Source organism: Arachis ipaensis, chromosome B8, assembly GCF_059453495.1.
Source record: "Arachis ipaensis isolate K30076 ecotype BB chromosome B8, ASM5945349v1, whole genome shotgun sequence".
In the NCBI taxonomy this organism is placed as follows: domain Eukaryota; kingdom Viridiplantae; phylum Streptophyta; class Magnoliopsida; order Fabales; family Fabaceae; genus Arachis; species Arachis ipaensis.
In genome coordinates, this window is record NC_142443.1 from 2,775,936 (window position 1) to 2,801,712 (window position 25,777).

The window sequence follows — 25,777 nt, forward strand, 5'->3', positions numbered from 1 at the left end:
TTTTTATTTTTTATTAATAAATTATTAAATATTAAATAATATATAATTTTTTAATTATTTTAATAAATTTATAATTTTTTAAAATATAAAAAAATTATAATTTTTAAATTCACAATTATTAAAGTCTTTATAATTTTAAATATATAATAAATATAAGGTTTAATTACTTTGTTGGTCTCTATAGTTTCGCAAAATTTTCAATTAGGTCCTTATATTTTTTTTCCTTTTAATTGGGTCCCTGCACCAAATGAAGGGAAAGTCTAGGGGCCAGCAACTTTGTTAAATTCTGGCCAGCATGTAACCAGCAAAAAAAAGTGAGCCATTGGATGAAATCTTACACCAATCTCATACCATTAAAACCATCTTGATGGCTATTTGATGGCTACAAAGCACAAAAATTGTTGGCCCCTAGCATTCCTTATTTTCAATTAGGTCCCTCTTTATAATAATTGACTTAATTATATAGGGACTTAACTAAAAAAAAATTGATACAGGAATTCAAATAAAAGAAAAAAAATGCAAGGACTCAATTGAAAAAAAATTGGTACAGGGACCCAATTAAAAAGAAAAAAAGTATAAGGACCTAATTGAAAATTTTGCGAAACTATAGGGACCAATAGAGTAATTAAACCTAAATATAATCATCAACCTAATTTTTTGAAACAAAATAATAAAACTAACATTATAAAAAGTAAAACATTATCCAAAACATATAATTAAACATCTTTAAGTCTCTAATCAATTAAACATAGAATATAATCTAAATTATAACTTAAAATATCTTCAATTATCATCTTTAATTACAAAAAATGTTGTCCCGTCCCGCCGAAACCCGAAAAAGCCTGTCGATTTTTGTCAGGTTTTTTTCTTATTCGCTCCCTTGATATATTCAGACTTATCTCATGGTCAATTTACCAGTTTTTCGATCCAACCGACGGATCGGTCCGATTCTAACAACTACAATATTTATGTATTTCTTGTCAGGAAAGACACAGAAACACTAATAAGAGACAACTTATTTTTTATTTTTTCTTTCATTATTCTCATCAATTTTTCATAATTATATTTTTATCGCTATATTTTTCTTCTCAAATTTTTTGTATGAAAAAAAAGAGCAAATTAAAATTTTATAATTTGTTTAAGTTTATCACCAAACAAAATACAAAAATGAGTTAATAGTTAAATTCGTCCCTAAAAGATCACCTATTTTTCAAATTAGTCATCAAATAATTTTTTTAGTCATATTAGTTTTTGAAAGATAAAAACGTAAGTCAAATTGATCATTTCGTTAGTTAGATGATGACGTGTTACATTAAGTGCCACGTGACATGATGACATGTTAGGTTAATGCTACGCGTCACAAGATGATTGGTTGATGTGTCAAGTCAGTGACACCTAGCACATCATGTGTCACTTGACATGTAAAAAAGTTATTTATACTCAATTATAGTTCTTAAAAATTCAAATGTAAGTCATTTTCATTCCTAAAATTTTAAAAAATTAATCAAATTAATTCTTATATAATTTTTTTTTCATAATATTAAATTTAAATTTTTTTTATAATACTAATTTTAATATTATTTTTAGATCTTAATAAACAATATTCTCTTTGTATAAAATAGTAAAAATAATTAAATTATTATAAACTTATTTGTTATTTATATTTTAAAATTTTACATAAAATAATAAAAATTAAGGAACTCAATAATAATAAAAATTAAGGAACTCAATAGTAATTAGACTACAAAATACATACTATTTGATACAATAAACCTAAACTTATTATGTATGAATTCTCACATTACTATTAAACAAGTAGCTGTCTCTTCTCTTACAACATGACAAATTATATTGAGGTCTAAAATTTCCCAGATCAGAGAACAATTACAACTGTTTTAATAGTGACATTTTTAAAATTTAGAATTTTAATTAATGTTATCAGCAGAAAAATCAGAAATTAATTGCAAATATTAACAGTCAAATAATAAAAAAAACACCAATTTTCTTTCTATAGTTCAATTTAGCCATTAATCAAGAATAAAGTACAAAAAAAAAAAAAAACATAAGAAGGATGATTGTACAAGATATAATAATACATATATACTCGATAACTATGTACACATTGTTGGCATCCTTGTAAGAATCATAAAATTTGACTAGATGTTTATGGCCAGATAGAGCTTTTAATAGCTTCACCTCTCTACGAACATCTTCAATTGCTGTTGCCATGGTCGTCTGCGACAAGTCACATACATGTTGATTCAAATATTTATTCATAAGTCATAACATTTAATCTTTTATGATAGGATGAAGTGAAATAAAATAAACCATAGCTACATAAACATCTAAAATATTTAACCTGAATAAGTATAACACATGTATTTTGAGACATATTCTAGCGTTTGGTGGAAAGACAAAAACCGAAAGATTGAGACTGAGAGACAGAGATTAAGAGACAGAAATTGAAATAAATTTTAATATTCTATTTGGTGCAAAGTAGGAGACAGAAATTGAAACAATAATGAAACTCTAATTTAATTTGTACAAAGAATAAAATTAGAATTAATTAATTGAAATGAGGATATTTTAGGTATAAAATGTTATTAAAGTTTCAGTTTTTATTTCTAAAAATTTTAGTCCACTGTGTCTTTATTTTTTGGAGGTAGTGAAATATTGAAATTTTAAGAACAAAGACAAAAATTTTAGTATTAATCTCTGAACCAACAAATATGATATTGAGTCTCAGTCTCTCAATCTCTGTCTCAATACCTCAAAACAAACGCTACCTAAGATATTTCATGAAGTATGGGACAGAAGGACTTGCTCCAATTGTTATGTAATTTGCAAATACAATAACTGTGCAAGTTCAACACAAACAGAAATTTCGAATAATTTTGAAGAGTTCTAAATATTCTCTTTTTTGTACCCTAAAATTTAAAGTTTAAAAGGAAAACATAGGTATTTTAGAATCTATAGAATGATCACATATAAAGAAAAAGATCAGATGAATAGTTAAAATAAATATCAATGTCTAAATTTTCAACTCAAAATTAAGATGGATCAACTTACGTTTAAGACCTCTTGTAAGACAAATTTATTATTATTACCTAGCTACCAGTCTACAACTACAATTAGTCCTTTGATTATTCATGGTTAATTTTATAGTGTCTATTATTTAGTATTTAATTTTTGTTTATTTATTTTTTAATTTTAAATATTTAAAAATGATTTATTTTATATTTTAAATTAAATATTAATTTTTAAATTTTTTACTAGTTAAATTATTTTTTAAACATCATAATAATCACCTCAAATCGTTATTAATCACTGTGTGTATAGCATATGCTAAACTTTTTTCAAAAAAGAATTATATTATATTAAGAAAAAAAGACAGATAGGTTCTGACTTTTAAAATTTTTGACAAATATATTCCTGACAAAATTTAAATATAAAAAAGTCCCTGACTTTAATAAACGGAGGACAATTTAGTCTTTCCGTCTATTTGTCTCTCATACACCAAACGGAACTGGCTGACGTGGCTGAAACGGTGTCCAGATGTTCGTTACGGTGTCACGCTGAAAGGGGAATAAAGTTCGAATGACAAATAAGTCCTTGACGTCATTTTACAAGTTCGAAGGACAAATAGGTCCTTGAGAATTTTTTAAAATGACGTCAAGGACTTATTTGTCCTTCGAACTTTATTCCCCTTCCAGCGTGGCACCGTAACAGACACCTGGACACCGTTTCAGCCACGTTAGCCAGTTTCATTTGGTGTATGAGAGGCAAATAGACGAAAAAACTAAATTGTCCTCCGTTTATTAAAATCAGGAACTTTTTTGTATTTAAATTTTGTCAAAAATATATTTGTCAAAAATTTTAAAAGTCAGAACCTATCTATCTTTTTCCCTTATATTAATCCTTAATAAGTACAACAATAAGCATCTATAAAAATTATAAACACGGGTTTTGCACGTGCATAATCAATTATATATCTACTTAACTAAGTAATATAGCACTACTAACATTTAATTAGTCTCATCACAACCAATATTTTTTCACATAATAATATTACAAAAATATAAATCTTTTAAATTACAATAATTTTATCTTGATATTATAAATTATAATAAAAAAATTATAAAATTAAATTATTTTTATAAAAAGATCATATAAGTCTAAAGGATAAAAATTTTTATTGACTAAAAAAATTAAAATTTTTAAAAAATTAAATAATAAATTTATAATTATTATTTTTATGTGAAAAAATTTAATTTTTTAATAATGATTAATCTTAAATTTATTATTTAAAACTTAAAAAATTAATATATATATTTTTATATTTGATTAATTGTTAAATCTATTACACAAATAAAAATAATTATTTTTTGTGTTTGTTATTTAAAAATAATATTTTTTCTCTATATATATAAAAATATAATTAAATATTAGTATAAATAAATTTATATTGATATTTATAAAATTAATTTAAAATTATTTTTCTTAAAATAATTAAATCTTGATTCTAATTATTAATTACAATATTAGTATTCTCTCTAAATTATATGTAATTAATTTTAAAAAGAAGAGAAATAAAAATATAGATTAGAAATATAAGCGATGAAAATTAAAAACTAAATAAAAAAATAAAAAAAGTATGCATATAATAATAATATATGTTTAATGAATAATGTTATGAAATTATTTTTTAATTATATTTCACTACAAATTTAATACATTCCTTATAATTTTATAAATTTATTTGAATGATATTATTTTATTAATTTTTTTTGTGTAGAATAAAAAAGTAGAGAGAAATAGATAATGAGATAGAAAAGAGAGAGAAAGATAAAGAATAAGAAGACGAGGAAGTTTGTTAATTTTGGAGAAAAATATTTATTTTAATGGTAATAAAATAATTAATATCTCGTGATACATTTTGGTTTGTCAATTTAGTAATAATATAAAATACAATTATAAGTTATATATAGAATGAAAATGGTAGAGAGAAATAGAAATGGAAAGAGAGGTAGAAAAGAAGATGAAAGAAGAGACTTTATTAATTTTAGAGAAAAATATTTTATTTATATTTTATTAAAAAAATATTGTGCGACACATTTAATTCTATTAGTTGTTAAATTTGTAATCTAATATAGTTATATTTTAATTTTAATTGTAATTAGAATAGAATATCATATTTATTTTTATTGTCAAATTTATAATTAGTCAACGATAATACATATACACTAAAATTAATCATCTTAAATATATATTAAAATATAAAATATATAATAAAAATGAGTTAAATAAAATATATATATAAATATATAATATCTGATTTTGATAGTTAATTTTAATATATAAATAATATTAATTTTTTATATAAAAATATTACGTAAACAGATTAAGTTTTTAATTAGTTTTTTTTTTCAAATAAAGTTATTTTTTCCCTTTTTCGTCTGTTCTTAGCAAATTAAAGCAATACAGAACATACAATTTTTTTAAAAAAATATACAAAGTTTCAAAAAATAATAATACAAAAATATGTATAAATGACATAGAGATTAAATTATATATAAATTACAAGAATTCTACAAAAATAACAGAAAAAAATATGTTAAAGCAATATAAATAAGAGGAAAGAAAGAAAAAAAAAAGAAAAAGAAAAAAGACTACACAGATAAAAGGAGAAGAATAAGAGGAATTAGAAGAAGAAGAAGGAAAAAAAAGATAAAAACAGAATAAATAATAAATTAAAAGAAAAAAAAGAAAGAAGAAGAGATAGAAAAAAAAAACATTTTTTTTTTACTAAAAAAAATCACTTAACATAACAGAGAATCACATGAAAATCTGAGTCATTAATATAAAAAGAAAATTAAGATTAAAAAAGATAACTAACTATTAATTAAGAAAAAACTACTTTGCAATCTTTTCAATTTTAGTTATTACCATGGCAGAAATAGAAAAAGGGTTACCTTGAAGCGAGAGATGTGGTAAAATGCTCCCTTATTGTGCTGCACTCTGGTCAAATTAGCCATTTCTTTATGTGCATATATATATATATATATATATATATATATATATATATATATATTTGGCGGGAAACGTGTGTCATCAACAATGGCAGGTATTCCCAATTGTTTAACATAGACTTCTCTGTCAGTCACTGAGACTCTCACTTATCTTATTAATTATTTGTTATAATCTTTTCTCTCTTAAATTTTTGGATTCATATGGCTTCTCTGCACGCAGGATATATAATTATTGATGATAATAAGTTATTAATTTATATAGATTGAATGTTAATCTGACAAACACACACATATATACACCTAATGGAATCGTTCGTCTATCTATATATAGCGGCGCTTAATAATTTTTACACTAAGTCTTCTGATCTCAGTCAAACATACATTTTATAATTATAGGGTGCATGCACGCATGACATAAATGTGAGATTCTCTCATGAGTAATGAAATTTCTCTTATGAATCCCTAAATTATTAACAATACTTTTTTTTTTATCACAGTTATACATACATATCTTTCTTCATAGTGAGGGAATATAATTTATCTATAGAATCTACTAACAATAGTAGAAGTGGCAGTTTCATTTATTGAAGGATGATGATAGTAGTTCTATTAAATATTTTACTACTCTCAGCATTCTTTTATGATATTTTTTGGTCCAATAAACTAAAAATTAATTTATAAATTAAAGTTTTATTTGTCATTAGTCAATAAATTTTGCATATACGAAGTAAAATTCAAATTTGAAACTTGCTTTGAGTAGAAAATTAGTAAACTAATTACTAACTCAATCCAAATTAATTTTACTACTGCACTAAGCGTGAGATATTAGTCACACATATTGGGCCTGTGGCTCCTATCAAACGAAAATATTAGTAACACATTGGAAAAAAGATAAGTAAAGAGTGGACAAAATATTTAATAAAATTAATCTTTAATTTATAAAAAATAACTTAATTATATAGATATAAATATAACAATAAGAACAACATTTTGCAATTTATTCAAGGGATAGATGTTATGCTATGATGTACGAACATTGACATGGATACGAGACATGACACGATATAGAACGTACTGACATGCGAATTTTAAAATTTTATAAGACATGAGAACATACATACATATAAAATATAAAGTATTTTTATATAAATTGTAATGATATTTTGATATTTTATTATATTAAAATATAAATTAATTTTTTAAATTATTTTTTATGTCTTATTTTAATTATATCAAGTATTTAAAATATTTTTTTGTTTAATAAATAATAATATGTACTGTATTTAAATTTATTTAAATAATATATGTTAAGAATAAGACCAGACATGTAATGGTATTTAAGTGTGTCCAAATATGTCCGAAGAAGAATTTTTTATTTTTTATTAAAATACAGCAGCAAACACGCGTATCAGACGAATATTTATACAAAATATGTCAATAAATATCGTATCTAAAATGCGTCCAGTATACAGTAATATAACTCAACAAAGTATCTATGTTTCCTATGCTTCATAGATGTCTACTATGCTTAGCCTATAGAATAACTTAAAACAAGAAAAAAAAAACAAAAAATTATATATAAAGTTCATATTATTAGAAATTTATTATAAAAATAAAATAAAAATAAAAAAAATTGGTGAGAGATATATCTGTGAGATATTTGTATGTGGTACTCCAATTGCGTGCGTTACGAGATCCAAGCCTAGGTTGAAACTTGTCCCACACTAGACGTCTACAACTTGAACATTCCACATAAAAAAATTTAGCTAGCTATAGCAAGCAAACCTATTATTAGACATTCCATAAAAATAAAATATTTAGTAATATATATGCCATGTTCTACAATCATTTTTCATTCAGATATATTAGATCAGGATCAGAAGTAGATATGCTAATGTTATTACTGTTCATACATTAGACGATAGATATGGTTAATTGATCATATCATCACAAGATCTGTCCTAGATTATTTGAAATAATGAACCCAAATCAAATCAGAATAGAATACAACCTTCTTCTAACGTGTGCTTGTGGGACATCAAAACCTGACCACGCACCCTAATAATAAGTATTTAATTAATTAATTAATTAATCTCTTGCTTAGTGGGGTTTTGACCGGTTCGAAAACCGAGTGGGTGGTCAACAGATTTTTACTTGGGCGTAACAAACGAAATCCTTCATTATTCGAATTATTAACATTACATCGTTATTAATTTATTATTATTCTTATTATTAACAATTTTAATTTTTTTTAAAAAAATTGATATATGGAACACAGCTTAGCTTTGTGTTATATATTTTGAAGGAGGAGTAATTTTTACTCTTAGTTAGAGTACTTTTAATATTTAATATGTCGGATTTTTGTAATATAAAATTGCATGTCCGTACCCATGCATCTTCAACACATGCAGGACTCGGGGATCCACAAATTGGGTAAATATTATTTCGTAATCTTCACATACAACTAACCCTAATGCATTACTTCAATTCATCTCTATATATATTTGCACATTATTTGAGTTGTTTATTATTATTCATTTAAAAGAAAAAACAAAAGTGTTGGTAGAGAGAGAAGGTCGGTTGTTAGTGTTAATTAACTTTACGTAGAGTCGTCGATTTTGATAGTAAGAGATGATTTGCAGAGTGTGGGAATGCTGGGCTTTCGGGAGTCATTTATTTCGTAGAACGAGGACGTGAGTTCCAATAAACCAAGTGGGAAGACACACACCCACTCTACATTCATTTTCAAATAAATATCTAATACATACTCACTATTTGCTTTCTCTTTTTTAATTTATTCTTAAAAATTAATTTTATCATTTTCATTCTATTTTTTTTCTAGAAATTATGTAAAAGTAAATAACATTTCTTTGATTAAACATGCTCTAAACTTTTGCCTTCTAGCTTACATATTAATACTTATTTTATTAATTACTTGTTAAGTTTTTGACAGATTTTTAAATGTATGTATTCCAATAGTAAAGAGTAACTATAGCCATTTTTTTAGATAAAAATGAAAAAATGATAGGATTTAACACTCACACAAAAAGATAATTTAAGATAGTGTTTATTTTAGAATATTAAAATTATGATTTATTATTATATTTGATAGTTTAGGACCAAAATTTTAATTTTTTTAATATTTTTAAAAAATGAAGGCATGTGATATTGAATTTTTTAGAGACAGAAATTAAAACTTTAATAATTTTTTTTCTCAAAGAGTCTTATTTAAAATTTCACATTTTAAGTCTATCCTTCACTTTCACAACCTTCATTTTTCACTCTCAATCTCATCTCACCTATTATCCTACAAGATAAATATAAAACAAATTAATTATTTAATTTTTAAAAAAATAGACATTAGGCTAGAATTACTAATTTCTACGAATGACCTATTCCTAATCATACAAATTGTATTGGAATTCTTGACAACTACCATAATAATGAATGTACATGTATGAAATTACATAAAATTCAAGATAATATAATTAACCGCATCTATCCCAGCATAGTACTATGTCGCATTGCGCCTGATAATGTTCCGATCACGTATATTTGTGCGCAATCTTTATATTACTCAATAATATGGTCAGAAAAAGGTAAAATAAAAAAGAAATTGGTCGAAAGATTCGAATTGGGACCCAAAACCTCGCTATACACAAAATGTATATATAAGTGTCTGCCTAGCCTTATCTCGTTTATACTAGCATGCACGTGTCTTGTTTACACTGTAAACGAGATAAACGTGTGTGCCTTATCTCGTTTAAAATATAAACAAAATACACATATATTTATTTCGTTTACACTATAAACGAAATAATACTAGAGAACGAATTTTGATAATAAATTTTATAATTATTTATTTCATTAATTAAAATATTTATTTTATTTGTTTAAATAAAAAATTCTTTATTTATAAATACGAGACACTAAAATAATGACATTAAAATATAAAATTATGTTTGACAAATAAAATATAAATATATACATTATGTTCAATAAAAATAGTAAAAAATAAAAAATTAAGAGATTGACAAAAAAATATAAATTTTTATTATTTTTATTATATTTTTATAATTATATTTTTTAAAATTTTGTATATAAAAAAATTAAATTTTTATCATTTATTTTAATTTATCATAAATAAAATATAAAAATATTAATTTTTATGTGTTTATTTTTAAAATTTTTATTCTTATTATTCTGTTTTATCTTATCCATAGAATCAAATACCGGCTTGGGTTGGATTTTTGCAAATGGAATGGTGGGTTAGAAGAATGAAAATGAAAAATATAGGCTCCTAATATAACACTCACTAGTGTCGTGTAGAGTAGATAATATAATTTAATAATGATTTATAGGCTATAGGGAGATTATAAGTTTGTATTCTTGTGTTGGAAAGAGTTGCGTCTCTACAAAAGGGGTAAGACGGTCACATCCAAGTTCATTCATTTATTAATAGTTCTAATAATTCAAATTTAATGTAAATAAGAGAAAACGGAAGAGATCATGTATGTAATGCAATGTATCCATGGTGACTTTAAATATATATTGTGTGGCTCACTTAATGTTTTCCCTTTTCTCTTCACCACCCCTTCCTCTTCTCTCTTAAAAGCCTGAAACTTCAATCCTCATCACTTCACTATATATACTCCTTTAAACCCTACCCAGTTTTATTTATTTTCTTACACTATATATTATTGGTAATAACCCTATAACTATTCTTCTATTCTGATCTTTGAACAATGAATTCAAACAACTGGCTATCATTCCCACTCTCTCCAACTCATTCATCACTACCACCTCTGGGAACATTGGTGAATGACAACATCGATAACTCCTTTCAAAATCATGGTACTATTTTTTTGTTTTGTTTTGTTTTGTTTTATGTGAGGTGATGATATATATAAACATGATTATGTATGTGATTGTATACACTAAATACAGATTGGAATCTGATAAACAATGAGAGCAGCAGCAGTAGTCAAGTTCCGAAGGTAGCAGATTTTCTTGGTGTGAGTAACAAGTCTGAGAATGAGTCAGATCTTGCAGGCTTGGATGATGACTCGGATTACTTGTTCAACGCAAACACAACCCTTTTGCCTCTGCAAGTTCTTTCTAATAATAGCAGCTATGACTACCAACAACAAGAAGACAGTAACAACAATAACAGTAGTAGTAATCTTCATCAGTCACTCACACTCTCCATGGCTACTGCCAACAAGGACTCCACTACTTCCGACACCACTTGTGCCACTGCCATCGTTGAAGCTTCAGCTGCTGCCCCGAGAAGAGCTTTGGATACCTTTGGTCAGAGAACTTCTATTTATCGTGGTGTAACAAGGTGCTACACAATAATCAATATTCAATAATCACTTTCAAACAATACTTTAATTTCTAACTTCTAATTAGTTACTTATTTATTATATTATATTAGACATAGGTGGACTGGAAGGTATGAAGCTCATCTATGGGATAATAGTTGTAGAAGGGAGGGTCAATCAAGAAAAGGTCGCCAAGGTAATTAAATTAATTAATTAATTAATTAAATTAATTAAAGCTTCTCTTCTATATATCTAGGTCTCTTGCATTGCTAACACCTCTTTCCTTTTTTTTTTTTATGTTGTCATGCTTAATTTAATTACATCATGGATCATCAGTGTATTTGGGTAAGTGTGTTCGTTGCTTGTGTTTTCAATTTTCTTTCGATCTATTTTTCATTACCGGAGATAGAGAAATGATAAAGTGAAGTGTAGGTGGATATGACAAAGAAGAGAAAGCAGCAAGGGCTTATGATTTAGCCGCACTTAAGTACTGGGGAACTTCCACCACTACCAACTTTCCCGTAAGATTTGAAGAAATTATTCCAATTAAGATTAATTAAGCGGTTAATTATAGTGTTGTTATTGTTTATATATAATAATAACCCTACATTCAGATGAGTAACTACGAGAAAGAGTTGGAAGACATGAAGCACATGACAAGACAGGAATTCGTAGCAGCCATTAGAAGGAAGAGCAGTGGATTCTCAAGGGGAGCATCAATGTATCGTGGAGTCACAAGGTACGAACACTGTCAAATCATTTAACAACTCTCAACTATGAATAAATAACGAATGAGTTTAATGAGTTAATGTTAATTAATAATAATGAAGGCATCATCAACATGGAAGATGGCAAGCAAGGATAGGAAGAGTAGCGGGAAACAAAGATCTGTACTTGGGAACTTTCAGTACGGAAGAAGAAGCTGCAGAAGCTTATGACATTGCAGCCATAAAGTTCAGAGGTCTAAATGCAGTTACAAACTTCGACATGAGTCGCTACGATGTGAAAGCCATTCTTGAAAGCAACACACTTCCCATTGGAGGAGGTGCTGCAAAACGCTTAAAGGAAGCTCAGGCTCTAGAATCTTCTAGAAAGACTAATAGAGATGATATCATAGCATTGGGATCCACCTTTCCATACGGATCTTCTTCATCAAACACAACCGCCACCAGATTTTTGCAGCAAGCAACAGCTTATCCTTTAATGCCGCAGCACCACTTCGATCATCATCATCATCATCAACCATTGTTAACGTTACAGAACCATGACATATCACAACATTACAACACTGATCCTGCTTCTTCTTCGTTTCATCATACTAATTCTTATCTCCAAACGCAGCTTCAGCTCCATCATCAACAGCATCAAACTACTTCTTCTTCTTCTTCGTCTTCATACAATAATAATAATGCTCAATTTTACAGCAGCTACCTTCAGGGATTCATGGACCATAACAATGGGAATGGCGGAGGAGGTTACCATCATCATCATCATAACACTAATAATATGATTGGGATTGGAATGGGTTCTAATAATAACTCCTCATCGAGCAATGCCACAGCAGTGGGATCAGCGGAGGAGCTTGCTCTTGTGAAGGTTGATTATGACATGCCTTCCGCGGGATACGGCGGCTGGTCGCCGGCGGCAGACACCATGCACGGTTCAAACGGCGGTGGTGTCTTCACAATGTGGAATGAATGAATGAATGAGTGGAAGCCTTTGAGGGAAAAAGAGAGGGACTCAACACAACACAACACAAAACACCACACCCTAGCCTATTATTAGCTACCTAACCTTTTAATTAATTTTCTAATTTTTCTTGTAATCTTTCTCATTGTCTTTTTTCTTCTTTTTAATTATGGTATTATGGTGACAAGTGGATTAAGGTAAAGGCCAAATAGGAGGAGTTTTGTCTGCTACTGATTGATGATCGATGATCGATGATCATGCATGCATGCTGATATGATATATCATATCTCAGATCATATAATATCCTATTATCCTATTCTATGCTTATATATATTCACCGATATTTAACTTTATTATGGGTCTGTAATTTAAACCCAAATTTTGTATGCAGACAGCTCAATTTTCTTGTTATCTATCAAAATCTACAACTTCTAATACCTTTTATTTTATTTGACAATGTTATTTGCATGTGATTGAATGAGATTAATTAAGCTAAGCTAAGCTAAGGTATTACCTTTTTCTAGGTTCTTTCATATTTTATTTCTGTTCTTGATATATGTATATCTTATTATAAGCTTTTTATTTCTATCCCTTTAGGCTTGAATATGAGTTCTTGACTGGTGCCAAACCCACATTAGTTTTTATTTAAAAAAAAAAGAAAAATAGAACTGCTTAGCTCCTCCATATATCATTTAGAACATTATGATCACATGAGGTTTTAATACATAGGAATAGGATGTTAGTTTATTTTGTGGATATGCATGGATTACTCATGTTATGTCCATACTCACATATATGGAGTGATTCTATGATCATTCCTGATATAAATAATTCAATTAAGTATCATCTGACATGAGTTGGTTTTTATATTTCGAACATAATTTTCGTCAAATTTTTTTTTCTTTTTATTGATCAACACAATCGTGTTATATATTGTTAAATTTGCATGTGAGTATGGAGAAGAACAAAATCAGAGAAGTCAAGAAGGAATTGAGAATTGAACTTGTATAATGATAAGACTCAGAATATAAAGCTATAATTTGCTATTTATACAAACACTACTTCTAACAGAATGTTATAGGTGCTCTAACTAACTATACAACTCAGCATGTGCAATTAAACTTACTACTAACAACTTTCTATACAAAGAGAAATAATAGCTTATATTAACAAATTCTAACTAATAGAATAAATATCAAGTAACACCCTCCTGTAAGCTTGGAGCATTGGAAGAAAAGAGATCCAACAATCCAAGCTTAGAATAACCTGCATTGAAAGGTCCATGAGCAAGAGGTTTAGTGAGAATATCGGCAGCTTGATTATTGGTGGAAATGGGAAGAAGATGAATCAACTTTTCTTACAATTTGTCACGGACTATATGGCAATCAACTTCGATATGCTTGGTACGTTCATGAAACACAGGATTAGTTGCAATGTAAATAGTTGAATTGCTATCACAGTATAAATTAATAGGCTTTGTGATTGGAACACCAAGATCTTGAAGAACATAGCTCAGCCATTGGGCTTCTCTGGTGGCCAAAGCTAAAGCTCTATACTCTGCTTCTGAGGAGGAGGCTGCAACTGTAAGCTGTTTCTTACTCTTCCAAGTAACCAATGATGGTCCCAAATAAAAACAATATGCCGAGATGGATTTTCAAGAGTCAACACAACTAGCTCAGTCAGAGTCAGAGAAACCAGTAAGTTACAAATCATATTCTGCAGAGAAGAAAAGGCCTGCAGCAGGGGAACCTTTTACATAACGCAGCACTCTATGTGCCGCCTTCAAATGCTCAGTAGTGGCGCAGTCCAAAAACTGGCTTAGCTTCCCAATGGCATAGCTTATATCAGGCCTAGTATTTGCTAGATATAAGAGCTTACCCACAATTCTTCTATACTGACTAGAATCAGTGAGCAATTTTCCATCAATTTTACTGAGCTTTGCTCCATAATCAATGGGAGTGGTGGCAAGTTTGCACCCTTCAAATCCTGTTTCCTTGGGTAAATCAAGAACATATTTTCTCTGGTACAAAGCAATTCCTGTCTTGGATCTTGCCACTTCTAGACCAAGGAAGTACTTCAAGTCTCCCATGTCTTTGATCCGAAATCTCTCATGAAGAACATCTTTAACTGAGTTAATTTCATTTAGATCATCACCTGCCAATACTAAATCATCGACATACACGAGAATTGCTGTGAATCCAAGTGAAGTAGTCTTGGTGAAGAGGCTGTAATTTGATTTACATTGAATGAATTTTAGCTCGAGTAAAACAGATTTGAGCTTGCAATTCCACTGCCTACTCGCTTGTTTCAATCCATACAAGGACTTTTCAAGCTTGCAAACTTGACCAGGCGAGGCTTCTAAACCTGGAGGCACCTTCATATAGACCTCCTCATCAAGTTTACCATGTAAAAATGCTGTGTTGACATCAATTTGTTCAAGGTGACACCCTTTTATTGCTGCAACAGCAAGTACCACTCTCAAAGTCCCTAGCTTTACTACAGGACTGAAGGTATCTCGATAGTCAACACCAGCCACTTGTGTGAATCCTTTGGCAACAAGTCTTGCCTTGTGCCTCTCCACTGTACCATTTGGGTGGTATTTGGTACGAAAGACCCATTTACATCCAATTGCTCTCTTTCCAATTGGTAAAGAAGTTAGCTTCCATGTTTTGTTTTCTTCCAAGGCAGTCACTTCAGCAACAAGTTTGAGTGATTGCATCCTCATAGGTTTTAGGCTCTAAATTTTGAATAGCAACAGAAAATGCAAAATGCATGGGAAAAATCCTAGTATAAGACAAGACATTAGAGAGAGGATACCTTTGAGTAGTAAGCTGCGATGAGGGTGAAACAGTGTTGATGGTTTGACACTCATAGTCCTGCAAGTATGCAGGTGGTTTTGTTTGCCTAGTTGATCTCCTTACATCAGCAACTTCAGGCATAATGGAGGATTCAGGCAGAGCAGCATAATTATGATTTGAAAATCCTTTATGTAATGCAGATGTGGTTTCCAAATGATCATGAATTTTAGGATATGGGAGAATTTCATCAGTTTCATTTAATTCAGAGGAAGCATTATCTTCCTGCTGGCTGAGATTTGGGTGATGCAAGCTTGGTTGAGTGGCTGCATCATCAGTGTTTAAAACTTGTATCTGACTCCCTTCCAAAAATTCATAATCAAAAGGATGAGATGCAACATGAGATGAATGAGAGGAAGCTGAAAAATTGTCATTGTTGGCATTAGTGGAGTGACAGTAATAAAAACAATTCTCATAAAATTGGACATCCCGAGATAAGAAAATCTCTCGAGTTTGCAAGTCAAAGAGCAGGTATCCCTTTGTGCCCTCCCTGAATCTAAGATGTAAACACTTTCTTGCTCTTAGATCCAGCTTGCCTCGTTATCGTGCAAGGCTGCCAGCATATGCTAAACAACCAAAGACTCTGAGAAGGGAAAGATTTGGCAAAGTCTTATAAAGAACTTGATATGGAGACTTGTTTTGTAAAAAGGGTGTTGGCAGTCGATTAATTAAATAGACCGCATATCCAACACTGTAATTCCAAAAAGATTTTGGTAAATGAGCATGAAACAAGAGAGTTCTAGCCATAGCAAGAATGTGTTGATGCTTGCGCTCAACAATGCCATTCTGCTGTGGAGTTTCCACACAAGTTCTTTGGTGAGATATGCCATTAGAGCTATAGAAAGCAGGCATTAAAAACTCAGGTCCATTATCTGTGCGAATTGTTTTAACCACTGCATCAAATTGGGTTTTAGCAAAAATGACAAAATCTTTAACCAATGAAGAAGCCTCAGCTTTAGTTTTCATGAACAAAATCCAAGTAAATCGAGAACAATCATCCACTATAGTAAGAAAATAACGCTTCCCAGTAAAGGAGGGAACAAAAACAGGTCCCCAAATATCAACATGAATGAGGTCAAGTACATTAGCTGCAGTATTAGAACTAACAGAAAAGGGTAATCGCTTTTGTTTGCCAAGATGGCAAGAATGACACGGTTCTGTATGTTTTGTACAATCAATAAACTCAAAATTCTTTTCAATGAAACAAGCCTATCATGAGATGGATGCCCTAACCTAATATGCCATAAAGACTGAGAAAATTGGCTGCGGGAAGTTGCTGTGATGTGAGGGAGAGCTTTGACTTCTTTGTGCAGAATGTACAAACCATCAACATTGCTAACTGCACCAATCATCTTCAAAGTGTACAGATCCTGTATCTCACAAGCCTTGTCAGTAAAACTCATTTTGCAATGTAAAGATGCAGTAAATTTCGAAACTAATATGAGTTTGAAGTTAAAAGTGGGAATAAACAATGCTTTAGTGAGAAAAAGATTGTCAGAAAACATAATGGTACCCATGATGCAGCTAGTAGTGAGTGCTCCATTAGGTAATTTGACAATAATTGGATCAACTTTGAAGTAATTTTGAAAATCTGCCAGGGTGTATGATACATGGTCAGTAGCTCCAGTGTCAAGTACCCATGGCTTATGTTTATTGATTGAAATATTTAGAGCTTTGACATGAGAATCAAATTGTAAAATGTTTACCATTCTACCTGTATAAGGAGAAGGATTTGCTTTGGCTGAAATCTGGTTGATACTATTAGAATGAGGCACATCTTATTTGCTGAGCAGGGCTAAAAGAGCTTCTTGTTGCTCTGGAGTGAATTCATTAATGGTTGGTTCACCTCTAACCAATTGTGGAACACTGAAGTCGTCATTTTCATCTTCAGGATTGTCTGCTGCAGTTATACAATTGAGGACAGGAGACTTTTTTCTCAAACTGGGGTTTGAAGTTAGGTGGATAACCATGCTTCTTATAGCAGTTATCCACAATGTGTCCTGATTTTCCACAATGAGTGCACTGCAATTTGATGCGATTTTGCCCCTTTTTAGATGGATTTCTATCTTTGTTGTCAGGCTGAGAAGAGGCTACCAGAATCTTAGCATCTAAGGCATTATCAAAGCTGAACAGCTGCCTTTCTTGCTGAGTGATCATTGACAGAATTCTATTCACACTAGGCAAATCATCCATTAACATAACCTATGACTTAACAGTAAAATGTTGCTCTCCAAGACTACGCAAAAACTTGGTGACTCTGTCCTCTTCCCTGTGTTGCCTAACAATGCCTAAGCCACATTCACATTTAACACAATCGCAACCAGGTATACTTTTAAAATCATCAATCTCTTCCCAAAGATTTTTTAGTTTGGCAAAATAAGCTGTAACAGACAAATCCCCTTGTTTTAATGCATAAATCTCAGAGTAAATACCCATAGTAGTCCCTGAGATTCACGCAATTACTCATAGTAATCCCTAAGATCCCGATTTTCTTATTGTAGTCCTCCAAATAGAGCTCCGAGCACTCAAACTAGTCCCTAGCCATATTTTAGGTGTTGACTCATCACCGGAGCACTGACGTGGCCTCGGATTGCCACTTGGGACGTGTCCAAAACGACGTCGTTTTGGGTTTGGCGCCCTTGAAAGCCAAAAACAACGCCGTATAGTTATTACTTATTATGAAAAATAGTTTTCTCCCCCAACACAAACACTTCGTCTCTTCTTCTTCCACCCTCTGACTTCTTCTTCATCTCCCCATCAATGGCATAGCCGTAGGGTTATATTTGCTGGGTTTACGAAAATTTGAGAGAAGAAGTCATCTGATCAGAAGTTGTTATCGCTCTTCCCTTCCCTTCCTTCACCACAAACATGAGGTTCTGACGTTGTGATCGGATTCAAGGTAACCTTCTTTTTTTTTACTTTGCATTTTGAATACAGTGTTGGTTGATGATAGCATTGATCAGTGTGAGGTTCTGGAGTTTTTGTGGCATTGTAGTGTCTAGAGTTTGAATCTTGGCTGGATTTGTGGGGTTGCTGTAATACCCGAATGAAACAGGGATGAAACAGGGAGATGTATGGATGTTTGGAAAAGTATGTTTTCTTGTGGTGATTATTTTTCCTTTTTAATGCATGAGTAAGCTTTCAAATTCTCCCTGTATATTGTAAAAATTTTAAATTTCTTGCAGATGGAGGAGAAGTTAGATATCATGTTTCATCATGGGGGTGACTTCCAAAAAAATACAGAAGGGATTATGATATATTCTCCGGACAACAAGGCCTGTTTAGGTTATCTAGACACTGATACTCTAGATGTCTTCTATATACGAAACTACCATAAGGAGCTTGGGTACAATGACATAAAACAGTGCTGGTGGCATGTTCCTGGAAAAGGCTTGGATAATGGATTAAGAAATGTAAACAGTGACAAAGAGATAAGAGAGATGGTGAATTGTGCTAGGACAAATGAGGGATTGATTGATATATATTTCGAGCATACAGTGTCAATGCCGGAGGTGTTAAAGGGAGATAACACATTTGTGTACTTGGATGATCATGGTGGAGAGGGGTGTAATGCAGGTACAGATACTGATGTGAGTCTCCCACTTACACAGACTCATGCACTCATAGTTGCTCCTATCCCTAAGGTTGTACCCAATACTTCTTGCAAATCCAGTCCCAATACTAGGAGGGACCAATATGGATAAAAATTGGAACTTAGCCAGCTCAGCTAGCCGTTTGGAGCCCTCCAGCGTGGCAATCCGAGGCCACGTCAGCGCTCCGATGATGAGTCATCACTTGAAATATGGTCAGGGACTAGTTTGAGTGCTCGGAGCTCTATCTGGAGGACTACAATAGGAAAATCGGGATCTTAGGTATTACTATGAGTAATTGCGTGAATCTCAGAGACTACTATGGGTATTTACTCATAAATCTCCTCATTCAATTCAGCTACTCGAAACCTATCACCCTGATAGTAGCGATGCTTAAGGTCATTCCGTAATTCGTAACCTATGTTGTTCCAAAGAACACTCTGATAAATTTCTGGACTAAGGAAAAGGTTAATCTAAGCAACTACATAGGTATTGCATCGTTGCCATGCCTTGAAATTAGGATCAATTTTCTCAGGTTTCAGGATAGTGCCATCAATAAATTCAATTTTATTTTTGGATGTAAGAGCATTAGTCATAGCTTTGCTCCACGCACTGTAATTTGAACCAGTAAAGATTACATTGGTAATAGGTATACCTGGATTTTCAGAAGGAAGTATGTAATAGAGGCTTGAGATATCTTGATTCGAATTTGTCTTGTTGATATGGCTTTGGATCTGTGCCACTTGACTAAAGAACGCTGTGAATTGCTGCATGTCCATCGTAGGACCACCTCCTGTGGATCCTTCACTTGAATTTGATTTTCCTTCCATTGCTGCGAAGATACCAGAAGCGGTTGTAATCTTTCTCTCTTGATCTCGTTGATCGGAAATTCGTTATCTCTCCTTAACGGGAAGACAGTTAGATAACAAAGCTCTCATCAAACTCTATGGTGTGAGTTCAAGAAAGAAGAAGAAAAGAAATAGATGAAGAAGAAGAGCGGATGATGAGATTTCAAATAGGTATGAAGAAAAGGGAGAAGAAATTGCGTGAGTTCAAATCAAACGAAGGAAAAGGGGAAAAAAAATTCACGAGCCAAGAACAGCGAACGAGCGCTTCAACCGTGAAGCTGGACTCATCATCCTTCTCTAATCACGTCAACGAATTCTGAATTAGAGAGCAAGTTTCTCATCCTTCAATCAGGATCTCAACGTTCCTCCATCCACGCTTACCGCACCATGTTAAATTTGTATGTGAGCATGGAGAAGAATAAAAACAGAGAAGTCAAGAAGGAATTGAGAATTGAACTTGTATAATGATGAGACTCAAAGAATAAAAAGCTATAATTTGCTATTTATACAAACACTACTTCTAACAGAATACTATAGCTGCTCTAACTAACTATACAATCCAATATGTGCAATCAAATCTACTACAAATAATTTTCTATACGAAGAAAAATAATAGTTTATATTAATAAATTCTAACTAATAGAATAAATATAAAGTAACATATATGAACAAGATAAAATTAAGATGGTTAAAGTTGCAGTAAATTAAATATATATTACTTCAACAACTGATGTTAGCCATATTTGTATTTGATTACTTAGCTTTCTTATGATAAGGAGCGAGTGATATCCAATATTCTGCCACGAAATCTTTAATTTAACTATGGATAATAATTATCTTGAAAATGATAGACATGTCACATGTGTAATGTTATAACGTGATTCTTGAAGAGTGTAAAACATTACCCTATTTTATTTTATTGAAAATTAGAAAAAATATGCTATATATTTGAATAAATAATAGATCTGTTTAAAATGGTATATATAGTAATATTATTGTATTTTTATAAATATAAATCTAAAATATTAAGAGCCCGTTTGAAAGTAGCAGAAGTTACTTTTTATGACTTTTGAATTATGAAAAGTTACAATACGCGTATTTGGTACTATTTTAAAAAGAACTTTTAATTTCCGAAAAGTTAATTTATAACTTTTTGAAAAAGTAGAAATATATGACTTCTCCTCCTCAATGATAAGTCATTCTATTATTTTTGTAAAACAAAATGACCTCAAAACAAAAAAAATCTACTTTCATTCTTGGCTCTGTACAAAAATACTGGAAATACTGGCCCTCACCACCATTTTCACCCAAGGTTCCATATGCTAGAAGCATTGGCCTTCCACCATCATTTTCACGTAATGATTTATCTGTTGAAAATATTGACCATCTACCACTATTTTAAAACAATGTTCCATCTGAACCACCTATTGCATATATTCCTTCCAGTTTTTTTTAATCATTTTACCACTCTATTTTTATTATTAAATTTGTATTTAACATTGTGTGTGGTAAAATCTCCGTTTTTTATTTTATTTTTTCTATGTGATTTTATTTTTATATAGCTGTTATTATTTTTATAGTTAGTTATAGCAAGTTCTTGACCCCAATAAAAGAGGAGGAAATTCTAATAGAAGAAAAAAAATACAGCAACCACTACAACAATTCCGGCAGCTAGCGGCGGAAATTTTGCGGCGGTTTTATAAAATCACCGCAAAACAGCAACCTGCGGCACATACAGTGGCGATTATTGGTTGGGGACAATATTTAGCGGCGGTTTTTCTCGAACCGCCACTATATTTCGATCAGGCTTGCATTTAGCGGCGTCTTTTCGAAAACCGTCGCTATATGTACCGTCGGGTGAGTTATTGTTTTACATTTTGCGGCGGTTTTGTTTAAACCACCGCAAAATGCGTATTATCACATATTGCAATGTTTTCTTTAATAATAACCATTTGGGTATAATCTAGTTAAGTAAACACTACTATCTTAAGCTACATATGTTTAAATCATTGTTACTTAAACTCGTATCACTTTTTCTACATTCGTTTTACGTAAAAAAAAATTCACAAGTTAAATAAGCTATATATGTTAACTCATGTGAACAAATTTACCAATAAGATTTTCTTGTTTACTTTATTGGCATTTAAATTTGCATTCAAACATGGATGTAAAAGAAAAAAATAAAATCATACTCTAAACTAATTAAAAATCAAACATTTTCTAAAAATAATAATTATAAATATTTTTTATAAAATATTAAAAATAATAATTAAATATATTTTCTACAAGTCATTAAAAATTCATAATTTTATAATTTTACCAAAATTATAATTTTAAATTATAATTTTTTTATTTTAATAATTTGTTGAGCATTTATTAAAATAAAAAATTAAATTTGTTTAATAACAATCTTAACTTGTGTTCTTAGATATAAAAATTCATAATAACTAAATTTAAACTTAATTAATATTTTATCAAAATTAAATACTAAATAGAATAAAAAATTTTTTATATGAAAATCAATCAATCATCTGCATATTATCGTGGTTAATAGATTTAATAATGCTAACTGACCAACAAAATATAATATTTTTGGCAAATATTTCACTAATTTTAAATATTAAAGAATAAATTCTAAATCTTAAAAAATATTTTTAGAAAATATTTGATTTTTAATAATTTATAAAAAATATTTATAATTATTATTTTTTATTTATGATTGAATGTACTCTTTATTGAATTCATTATGATGGATATTATTAAATGTACTATTTATTGTACTCTTTATATACACTTGGATCATATATAAATAGATGTAAATTAATTCGATCTACTATGGTCCAAAATTAATTCGAAGCAGACCCATTCGAATTACTAGGAACGTCCTAGCGTGCATAATTCGAATCACCCTAATTCGAACTACCCTAAAACTACATGCAAGTATAATTCAAGTTCGACAAAAATCGAATTACAAGCAGTACTACTAATTCGAATAGGACTAATTCGAATTAGTGTTGGTTTGTCTAATTGGAATGAGACTGATTCGAATCACATAAGAATGTGCTTTTGGGAGATCCTGATCATGTTTTTCAATTTGGTAGAATTGTGTAATTTGGTCCTCCATTTGATTTAATTGTGCATTTTTACTCAATATATAAGGTGCTTGTAATAACTATGATCAGATATAAAGTATACAACAAAAAATTGTGTGGCAATCAATTGTGTTCATATGATATATATAATTATTAGCGCTATATACATTGAAGAGACATTTGGCTTGGTGGTAACATGACATTGTTAAAATTTTTCCTTCTTCCAAAATTTGGCGGCGGTTTAGAACCGCCGCAAAATTGATAGACATTTAGCGGCGGTTATTCCAGCGATTAGTTAAAACCGCTGCTATCTATTTACCTGCGCCCTATCTTCCGGCGTTTCATTAAACCGCCGCGAAAACGTTTCGCCGCTAAACGACTCCAGAAACCGCTTTTGTTGTAGTGAACAAATATACATTGACACACATTTCACATTTATTTTACTTTTACCTATCATATTATACATAATAAAATAGCAAACACTAACTATACAATAATTTCTTTGGCATTGTCATCAAGATTATTGTGAATTAAAATTTTATTATTATTTACCACATACAAGAACACCATTATGGGTGAAGATGAAGTAGAAGAATCAGTTTTTACCTAAAAAATGGAACTAATAAGAGAGCAAATAAAAAATTAATTGCCTAAACAATTGTAATCTTAGTGATTAGGTTATAGAAAATCAACATTCAACATTGAAAAGTATTTGTTATCATCGTTGTTTTAATATCCATTTTTTGTGAAAAAATGTGTATTTTTTGAGTTATTTATCCAAACGCCACAACTTTAAAATAAGTATTTCTATAACTAAAAATCTAAATACAAAATAACTTATTTATGAGCTGCTATTAATAAAAGTCCTAAATTCTTTTTTTAAAAGAGTTTATTTAAATTGTTTACCCAAACTGGACCTAAAACTCAAAAAGTAAATTCTACGATGTTTTTTATTTTGATATCTAAATTGTTTAAATTGTTTTTTAAAATAAAAAATATTTAAAATTTATTAAATATTAATTAATTATCTATTTTAGTAAATTAGACATCATTAATGAGCCACCATATGAAACAAGTTGGGCCAGGCTCTCTAAGGTGTAGTTGGGCCGAGCCCACTAAGCAAGTGGAGCATTCAGACCGGGTGATCTCTTCTGTTGTGTTGTGGAAAACAGAAAACTGTGGGCGGAGAAAGGTAGGATGGAAAACAAAGAGTAACAGTGCATCTGCATCTGCCTCTGAAAACTGAAATTTCCACTCATTCTTGTCAACTTGTATAAAATTCAATCTGTTGTGTTGTTAAGATCCAATTCGCTTCTCTTGCTCGGTACGGTACGCTTCTGAACCCTCTGGTTTTAAGCTTTAATCAATTATTAGGTAAATCGGAAGAGGAAATTGTGAATTTGATTGGATTTGGGGTTTAGGAGAAGAATGGTGACAGGCTACAAACAAGAATATGTGTACAAGCACCCGTGGGAAAGGGTAACATCTGCATCGTGGCGCAAGTTCGCGGACGCTGAGAACAAGCGAATTTTGTCGCACATTCTAGAGGTTGACATGCTGAATCATAGCCTGGACTCTTCCAATGGAATTCTTCGAACCACGAGGGCGATAACGGTGCACTGTCCGGGGCCGTGGTTTGTGCGGAAGATTGTTGGTCAGGATATGTGCCATTGCGTGGAATCAACGGTTGTGGATGCGCGATCTCGTTCGATGCAACTGATTTCCAAGAACATCAGCCTCCAGAGGTTCATAGAGGTTCAAGAGATGACTCGCTACGATCCGCATCCGGATAACCCTGCGGGATGGACGCTCTGTCGCCAGGAGACTTCCATCCGGATCAAGCCTTTTTCGGCACTCGCATCCATGGCGGAGAAGGTGGAGCAGCGATGCGCCGAGAGGTTCCTTCAGAATAGTGGCAAGAGTAAGGAGGTTATGGAGAGAATTTGTAAATATCTTGAAGCAGAATCTAGTGGATTTTCCTTGTGATTCTATATTTGCCATTTAGCACTTTGCGACATCATTCTGCTGCTCATGTTTGTTACATTATTTCCTTCTCCTTCAAGAGATGGCGTTGATTTGTTCTCTCTTTCTTTGACATGGCAAAGAAGCAATGTGAAATGATAAATAAATGACTCTGACCTTTTTGTTATGGTTTATGGCTTAAATTTCGATCCTATCATTGCCTTAACTCGTCAACATTACGGTTTACTTCTGTTTCTTAACTCTTATCGCACTTGTATACAACACTACAATTAAATCTACACCTGATTCGAAATTCTAACATTGATTCTCAAAACAGATATTGTATATCGAACTTCTAACGCTGATAATTCAAGTGTTGAAAAGTACG

General features: G+C 30.7%; 2 protein-coding genes across 2 annotated transcripts; both read left to right on the top strand.

The window, feature by feature from the left end:
- The first annotated feature begins 10,771 nt into the window (after positions 1-10,771).
- On the top strand, positions 10,772-13,185 carry LOC107614146 (AP2-like ethylene-responsive transcription factor PLT2). The gene is made up of 7 exons (XM_016316372.3): positions 10,772-10,883; positions 10,977-11,373; positions 11,467-11,549; positions 11,690-11,698; positions 11,786-11,874; positions 11,968-12,092; positions 12,184-13,185. Exons 1-7 carry the CDS (start codon positions 10,775-10,777, stop codon positions 13,052-13,054), a joined length of 1,683 nt encoding a protein of 560 aa, XP_016171858.1. The 5' UTR covers positions 10,772-10,774; the 3' UTR covers positions 13,055-13,185.
- An 11,434-nt stretch (positions 13,186-24,619) lies between these two features.
- On the top strand, positions 24,620-25,576 carry LOC107614147 (MSF1-like family protein). The gene is made up of 2 exons (XM_088496267.1): positions 24,620-24,756; positions 24,849-25,576. Exon 2 carries the CDS (start codon positions 24,856-24,858, stop codon positions 25,411-25,413), a length of 558 nt encoding a protein of 185 aa, XP_088352393.1. The 5' UTR covers positions 24,620-24,756; positions 24,849-24,855; the 3' UTR covers positions 25,414-25,576.
- Positions 25,577-25,777: the final 201 nt, after the last annotated feature.